This window comes from Tetrao urogallus, assembly GCF_951394365.1.
Source record: "Tetrao urogallus genome assembly, chromosome: 18".
Classification (NCBI taxonomy): domain Eukaryota; kingdom Metazoa; phylum Chordata; class Aves; order Galliformes; family Phasianidae; genus Tetrao; species Tetrao urogallus.
The window spans coordinates 1878611-1887664 of record NC_136831.1 but is presented as its reverse complement, the minus strand read 5'-3'; the positions used below and the strand labels follow the sequence as shown (position 1 = coordinate 1887664).

At 44.4% G+C, this 9054-nt stretch overlaps 1 protein-coding gene across 1 annotated transcript; it reads right to left on the bottom strand.

The window, feature by feature from the left end:
* Nucleotides 1-380: 380 nt before the first annotated feature.
* Nucleotides 381-7199, bottom strand: PCTP (phosphatidylcholine transfer protein; the record flags this gene model as incomplete). Its single annotated transcript, XM_079544223.1, has 6 exons — nt 381-446; nt 1023-1090; nt 1673-1844; nt 2167-2246; nt 5232-5349; nt 7059-7199. 6 exons carry the CDS (start codon nt 7197-7199, stop codon nt 381-383), a joined length of 645 nt encoding a protein of 214 aa, XP_079400349.1.
* Nucleotides 7200-9054: the final 1855 nt, after the last annotated feature.

Below are 9054 nucleotides of genomic sequence, written 5' to 3'. Positions count from 1 at the left end.
ACAAAGAGAGACCCAGACGTAACACATGCAGAGAATTTTCAGCATAAATTCAGACATTTTTCCTAGTAAAAACTATTATCTCTTGCCCAAAGATGTGATGCTTTAATCAATAAACTCTATCTGGACTTTGACAATCAGCACAAAGCATGGGTGACATGACAGAATGTAAGTGCTATGAAAAGGAGGCAGTTGATGATGGTATTACATGTTGGCAATGAACATCCCTTGGAGAAGGAAACAAAGGTCTAATAAGATTCAAGGCATAAAGCAACAACAGAAATTCTTTCCAATATTAGAGGTAGATTTTATCCAGTGTGTTACATAATAGCCATTCTGTAATGCAGAACTTTGGGAATTAAATAATTCAGATCAAATGTGACCTATGCTCTTCTAGAATAGTTACAACAAGCTTTTTGCATATCCTTCAAGAAAGCAGGCACACCACTCTGTAAAGAGAGAAGCAGATAAGTCACTTTTGTATAATGCAAAACAAAACAAAATAAAAAACCAAACAAGCAAACCAAGAGCAAAAAAAGACCTCTATTAAGATCACTGTTCCCACTGTATCGATCAAGACCTTCAGACAAATCCTGGGCAATTCTAAGATCTGGTACAAAGCAGCAGACATTCGTTTAATACTACATGACTAGACTGCATTACTGAAGTTTGCAAACATTAAGACTACTCACATATGGTCTGGAATGTTGATTTGTTGTTTTCTTGTACAAATTTACCTGCCCAGTTAACTACTGCACAGAATAAGATAGGAATTAAAAAACATTAAGACAGCTGCTCTGAGGAGAGCAGACAACAGCATGTCTCTAAAATGGAACTATCTCAGAGCTGGGAATATGAATGCATCCATTTCAGAAAAAAGATATATATACACATATATATCATACATACACTTACTTGCATATATACATATTCTGCTCAGCTTGCAGAAGACAGGTTTGGATGCAGCAAATAGATTGTTCAAAACAGAGTAGCCAATGGTAATTGCACCATCAAGCTTTACTTACCTTGGCAGCCCAGTTGACCAGCCATGATGGAATCATGCCACCAGGGTTATCAAAGTAGTACATGTAGACTAGAGATGAGAGAGAAGTCATCAGAAAGTTATCCAGACACATTTTGAGTATTAGCTCTAACACCATGTGATAGGGGCTGCTAAGGCACATGACTGAAGCACTGCATTCAACAGTTTTTGATCCAAGTCCTTTACTAAAAAAACCTCAAACTTGTATTGAATTGGAACGTGAAGCATGCATACCATTTCCTGGTTAATCTCTGGGGAGCTCAGAGAGTGATCATACGAATTTATATTATTCCAAACTAGTTTGGGCAGCCTGTTTTATTTTCAAAGTTTGTCTTTAAAGGACTAATTTCAGTCAGGAGCCACTCTCTAGGAAAGCCCTGTCTTCTGTGGATCTACCAAACATGCTACTTAAATCATTGCTGAAATAAGCAATTTCCAATTAGCATCAAACTCTACTCAACTGAACAGGTATGTCTTTGTTGGGTAGCTCATTCATTTTAACACTCCGAGAGCTCAGTACATACAATTTTTAGTAACTGCTTTTAGCTTAAAATCTCCACTCTCCCTCTTCATGCATTTTTTCTTAATGCACACATTCTTAGGCAACACAGTCACACTTTTTTAACTTCTTACCTTTAGATCCAGTCTTGCCATCACTTTCAATTGCTAGACTTTGTTTGTAACTTTTAACTCTGATAATCCCAGGCTTTTCAGGGCACTGAGGAACAGACACACTTTGAGCTAACACAACCCAGATCTTCCGCCCATCAACATCCATCTCTTGACATTCACGAATATAGACATACTGTATTCCAAGTTGAGGAGGCATGTCAAAACAGTGTCAGTTTGACGTGTGATGAATTGACAGGTGGATTCCATTACAAATACCAGTTATTTCTCACCCTTCTGCATGACTCAGTCCCACAGAGTAATAATTTGACTGTGAGATTTAGTGGTATGTGGGAAGAAGAACCTACACTTTTCTTCATGCTATACATATTGATATAGCACGAGGACACATTTATGATGTTAGATCAAGTGCAGGAGAGCAGTACTCGGTACACTGTCAGGATTCCTGGATGACAGGGTGATAAAAGCCACAAAAAGCAAGAAGTTTGAAAGGATACATCTCTGTTTGAGAGAGGAAAAGGGTACTTCACTTCCCAGTAGATTACCTTTTCACCATCATACGTTTTCTCATACAGTTCTAGAGTTGAAAAAGATTGTTAGATATTTTCCCCTTCCAGCGCAAAATTGACATGTATGTAAAATTGTAGAAGACTTGACAAAATAAATCTGTAGCAGGATTGTTCAGGAACCAAACACACAAACATAGGTGGCCTGGTTTTCTGCTACTACTCAATTCATTGATGCTAAAAGAAAAAAAAAAGGACAATAATTCCGGGAGGAGGCCATAATCAAATTCCTTCTTGGACAGTTATCTCATTCAAAGCCTTTCCATCTCAAAACTTTCTCCTCACCTCTGCAAATTCTGCATTACTTTGAACCACCACGTAGAACTTTTTCATAAGCACGTCATTATCCTTGTAAATGATTGAATTAACATGAGGCTAGGATAAGTGCTGGTTTCTAACACCTGAAGAGGTCTCACAGGACATATTAATTAAGTTTAGAAGAGCTATTAGGAAGCTCACAGCGGTATGTGAAGACAACAGTGAACACAAAACTTGAACAGTTTATGAGCTTTTGTTATATCACCTTCAGTCTGCCTTGAAACTCAACCAGAAGGCAGCTGAATGGGGAAAAAATAGCTAAGAATAGTCCCTAAAACATGGCAGTGACTCATAGAGAAGTAGTGTGGTATAGAGGAGAAAAATAGTTCAAATCAAACAATAAAACTGAGGTTAAAGAACTCTCTATTGCACAGCACCTTCTCTTCATGCAGGAGCTGGCATCCTCAGGGTAAGGATCTGACAAGTCACAGACCTGAGCCAGAGTGAGTTTTTGCCTGTCCAAGGGCTGGTCATTTCATAGGTTCAGCTATAAAGAGTATGATCCAAACCAGGTAGTTCACAACAGCAGAGCACTCTTCTCCATTAGGATAGACCTACTTTGAGGTACTACATATCCTTCAGGACTAACACAAGTCTGCCATGTCACTTCACACAGTTTTGAAAATAAGGCTAGAGCATTGCTAAGGCAAGAAGAGTGCCACAAGTGGCAGATGCTTTCCCTTAATAACATGCTCCCAACTGGACTTCCATGATTATACTCTGCAAGTCAGCTGTCATCCACAAAAACAGCATCTCCTCTTCTGCAGAGTGGAGCAATAGCAGCTGCTTAAAACTCCCAATGCTGCAATCAGGTACAGTGTTATGCTTTCCAGCAGAGGTCACTGGAGTGTTGGCTTAGTAGCTTTTCTTTCATTTTTAACTGTAGAGCTTTTCTTTTACAAAGAAGCTAAAACACAGAGTTAAAGACCTTGATGTAACTGTTAGTTACTGTTACACACTACACTGTTACTACAGTAACAGTTACTGTACTGTAACTACAGTAACAGTAACTGTTACTGTTACTACAGTACACTGTTAATGACTGATCCACCTACAGTACACCACAGGTCTGACTTCTTCATAATCAATATTTGCTACTTTAGCAGTCAACTGCTACTATTAAATTGTTGGTCAGCACAGTGTTCCAATAGGAGCAGCAAGTTTCAGTACTGATCAGGCCCAACCGTTCCGTTTCATACCACAGGAGCCTGTGGTGCCTCCATTGCTATTCTGCTGTTCAGTCACAGCTTCCCTGCTGAATTGACAGCTTCATCACAGGCCCAGATATCCACATCACAGCTGAGAGGTGCTGCTCTTGTGGATATCTCTATGATATCCAAGAAACTGCTTTGGAAATTGCCAGAGTTTTAACTGCAATGCAACAGCAGTAGCAGACTGATGGGGACATTTCAGAGGCCAGGGCAAAATGAGATCAAGGCACGAGCTTCTAAAGTACTCGCAGGAATCCTGTTCATATCTGCCTTCACTCAGGTTTTCCTGAACAGAACCAGAGGATAGAGATTAGCTCCTCTCATGCTTGGTGCAGTTACCTTTTCAACTAAAATGTCAGCTACTGTTATTCTGGACTCATTTTTATTTCAGTTTCAAGCAGTAATTGAGCAGAGAACTCTTCCTTGGACTGCTGTTACTGTAGAGTTGTAAGAGCAATGAGGAATAGAGGAATACAAACAGTAAAACAAAGAGCAAGGAGACTGAATGGAAGCTTTCACATTGTTCACCCTACGTGGAAAGGCAGAAAAGAAAGATCTTATATAACTTACATTGAAAATGTTGATTAGAACTATTTCACAGTTCTAAGGAATGGGTAAGCTTGTGCCAAATTCTGAGCTAACAGGAAAGCTTTAACGTTATATTTATGCTCCTACAGGGTTAACTGCTGTGCAACGTTGTACTTGGAAGTACCAACACAAGTATGAATTTGCAGACAAACATATCAAGGGCAGCAAGGATAAAAACGCCAGCTCTGCAAACATTATCTAGTTTTCAGTTTAAGGGTGTAGCTTCCCACAACTGCTTCCTTTCTTTTCTCAAAGAAGGCGTTACCAAATGCACTTAAAGACTGCTGAAGTGACTTCAGCTAACACATCTGATATCCAATTTAATGGCATTTGTATATTTGGAGCCCACCTTCATATTGTTCAGTTTCATTAGTGGCAAAGCAGCCTTTGCTACGAAAAAGCTTTTGTGCATTTAGACAGATAACACCTTTACTAATTTAGAGGCAGCTTCTGAGTTGTGCCCATGTACTGACGTGTGCCACATAAGTGTCTAGAAGCTGCAAGGTGCTTCAGCATAGCAAGCAGTGCCAATTACGTGCTTTAATCAACATGGAAAGAATTTGTTCCAACAGGAAGCTATGTGGCAGTGACATGTTAGCTGTTTCATATCAGCGTTTACTTGCGTATAAAACCTTATGCCAAAATACGTTCGTGTCAGTACTGAAGTCTTTTGACAACACAGCTTTACAGAATCACAGAACGGCCAGGGTTGGAAGGGACCTCAAGGATGATGAATCTCCAACCCCCCTGCCACATGCAGGGCCACCAACCTCCACATTTAATACCAGACCAAACTTCAAAATACCTTTGAAGAAAGTTTTAGTGGGAAGAGTCAGTGCGGACACAAAGTTGGCTTTTGTACCACCTAAGTCAGCTTACCTTTAACATACTGATCCCACTGTTTTCTGAACTCTAAATCCATATAGACATCTGCACAGAGTTTGGGGGGACAATCAGCAAGACCTCCAAAGATTTTGTACTCATAAAGTCCTGATTGCTGTGGAAAACAGAATAGGGAGAGGAAAGTCACACAGGAAAGGGAAGTATTCTGCAGCAGAGAGAACAGCTGAAGGAAATTAGGTGGGGCACATACTACAAAAATGCTCAGGAGCCGTGTAAGCAAGTGTTGAAAAAACAATGCAAGATTCAGTCTTTAATCTCTTGACATTTTGATCTATACATGAAAGTATGAATCCAGACAGGCTGACCTGCCTGGCACAATGGTTGTGCCTTCCCTGACACGGTACTCTTTTACTTCATAAGTAGTTCCACAGGGACATTTCTTCATGCACTCGCCCCTTCTCATCTCCAGTAGCCAGGGCAGCCAGACTAACTCCTGACAACACAGAGGCACATCAGAAGATGAGCATTTAATTGTTATGGCAGAGTCCTATGAAATGAGCATATGGACTTCATTCACTTCTAGGAGGTTACCCAGCAGTACTTGACCTGGAAGAACTCTTCCAGCAAGTTTGCTATGCTCATACTGGAGGCTGTGTCACAAGAAAGGCTTTACAATATTCATGCTTATATATAACACACTACATATGTTTGCCTCGAGTATTATTTTTATCTATTTTCTTTGTGAAAGCTGCCTGCACTGAAGGGGTGTGGTGCAGGATATCTCCAACACTAACTGATGTTTCTCCTAACATATGGAAACGACATCTGTGCCTATAGGGCAACGCTGTACTATTGTTAGTACCAGCTCACAACTACACTAAAACAATGAGAGTATTTTAAGAATACAGTGTAAGAGTCAAATTCAAGCAATCCTGGGGAGAGAGAAGGAGGGATTATACAGCATTCTGTTGGTGAATGGTTGATCTTTCTTCTCTTCCCCTCTTCATGCTCTACAATTCAACTGTAAAAAATGAAGTTTTAATGTAGCAGAAGATAACAGCGGGCCCCAAGAAGCTTAAGCTATTCATCTTTGCTGTAGCACCAGTGAAGCATCAATCCCTTGCTGCAATGTTGAACTGTTCAGCACAGTGCTGGTAGCAATGTAATTTACTATTGCAGAGCTCAGGAGCTGCTACAAAGTACAACTGCTCCGCTACCTGACCTCCGGAATTAACTGATTGATTGCACCTTACAAATGAAGGCAGCCACAGGACGGCTCATGGGCTCACGGTCGCTTTGCTGCCTTTAACTCTTGAACCACAGCCCCAGAAGAACCACAGTTGTAGAAATGATACCGTACTTCTCTACCAACGTGTTTGTTCCATTGCTGGACAAATCATGGCCTACATCATTAAGTAACTTTTGCTAAAAACCTTTTGGTTTTAGCAGTAGCGTTTTAATGGAGAATGAAATAACGAATCACTATCTGAAAAGCGAAGCAGCGCATCCCGCAGCAAGTAAGGGAGCCGTTTACAATGAGAAAACTGTAACGAGTCAGCCGTTTCAGGGAGCTCTCAGCTGGGAGGCGATGCCCACCCAAAGCCGCCGGTGGCAGCAGCCCGGGGCGGAGCGCTCTGTGCGCTAACGGCTTCGTGCGCCCCGCCGCTGCCCGCCGCCGTTCGGAAGAGCGGTGTTTACAGCAGCAGCAGCAGAGCGGCTTTCTCCATCAGCAGTTAATAGCATTATGCTGCAAGCCGCTTTCTGAGAGCCGGGAGAAACCGAACTGGGGCGGCGGCGGTACTCGGCCAGACCGCGATCCCGGCCCGCAGGGCTCGGCCACGGGGAGCCGCGCTGCCCGCCCACCTCGTCGTACAGCCGGTAGATGCTGACGCCCATGCTCTCCACCAGGAGCTGCCAGGGCGGCCCCGGCGCCGTCTGGCCGAGCTCTCTGCAGGCGGCCCGAAACTGGTCCTCGGAGAAACCCCGCGGCGGCGGCGTCTCCATTCTCCGCACCGGGAGGAGGAGGAACAGAAGGAGGAGGCGGCGACCCCGTGCGGGGCGCTGCGGCGGCTCGAGCCCAGCCAATGGCCGCCGATGGCCGCCGCCGCCGCCCCTCCCGCGGGGCCGCCCGTCCCCCACCCCGCGCCGCCATCACAGAGCGGGGGGCGGCAGCCGGTAGCCGGGCGTTCCGCGTTGCTGTCTCGGGGCTCCTCTCCCGGGGGAACGGAGTGAGGTTCTGGCGGTAGGCACGTCTCCCCGGAGCTGTAAGCGGGTTCTGAGCTCTGAGCTACGGGGCTTCGGCAAACCCACGAATAACCTGCCTGCTACAGGCGCCCTGTGCTGGTAACTGCTGTGCACGTGGCAACGTGTCGCTTTTTCTAGCTCCTGCCAAGGAGCTGCCTTCTTTTGACAAAGAGTCCACTTCTGTCAGCTGTCCCTTCCAGTTCCGCTCAATTGGTTTGCAAGCAGAGCGTGGGGATTCCTGGCTGCCAGCCTGATCTGAGCGTCACACGGCCGGACCCTGGGAGCTCCAGAGAGCTGCTGGAGAAGGGCTGGTGGCAGAGAGCACGATGGCCCTCACTGCGAGCCCCCCTGGGCTGGGTGCCACAATTTGGCCTTCTTTCTGAAATAGTTTTGGCAGTCCTGTATCAGTACCTGCTCTCACCTCCTCCATGAAGCTGCAGTGCAAGCATTCCGGTCCTTTTGTTTCTGTAATGCGGCTACATGTGTTATGACCTTTTATTATAAACATTTATACAATACATATAAAATACTTTCCCTTGTTGGTGTTGGGGTTGGACTCGATGATCTCTGGAGGTCCCTTCCAACCCCTACAATTCTGTGATTCTGTGATTCTGTGTTCTCTGTGAGTTACAGTGGGGCACTGTCAGCCAGCCAGGCTGGCTTTCCAAAACACTATGACGATATGTTCCTTATGGTGCAACCCCTGCGAGAACTGAGTGGAGGTTCTGGTCTTTGCATTGGAACGGGGGGTGATGGCACCGATTGACTTTACCTTTCGGAAATATTTCTTTAAATATCTGCAAACGAGTGTGAGAAATTGCATGATTTCTTAAGGATCTTTGTGCGACAGAACTGACCACTGCTCTGTGTTATTGTTGTCATGCATTGGATGTTCTGCCTGCGATGGCTGTCTGCATGGCATTGGAGCTCCCGCCTCCCCCCAGTCCTCGTGGAAAAAGATTTATTTCACAGGGCTGCTCTAGGGACTGAGGTTTTGAAAAAGGAATGAATACATGACCTTTTTTCTTGGTAAATAAGGAGTGGTGCTTACTAAGAAAGCACAAACCGTTCTGAAAAGAGACTTTATTTTCCATTTGCCTGCTTATGTAAGTTTTTATCGCTTGTGTGGCCATGTATTTGCCCTTACCTAGGGACAGAAGCTAATACATGATCCCAAACCCTCTGATATCTCCACTGCTAGGAAGGGTGGCTGTAGTGTGGGGAGAGTTTTGACACAGCAGAGACATTTCCTAGAGCTCTGCTCCGATGGACAGTGGGACACTGACTGCTTCAGTGCAGCCGATGGTGGGAGCACGAAGCCAACCTGCACACTGCTACCCAAGGCAGCCTGGGTACAGCACGGTCCCAGCCCATACAGGAGCCATGACCTGAGTGCTAATAGAATGGAAATAGAGGGGTACTATTCTAGGGCAGTGAGGCGGAGTTTGGAGAATGACACAACTCAAATGCTTAGTGTTCCTTAGGTATGTAGGTGCTGCTGCTTCCAGGGGGAAAAAATTCATTGAAGGAACATTGCCAATCTGGACTGTTGGTGGGATTAGTGCACCTAAAATGTCCGTCTGCTTTTTACAATGAGAGAAATCTGTGTTAATTC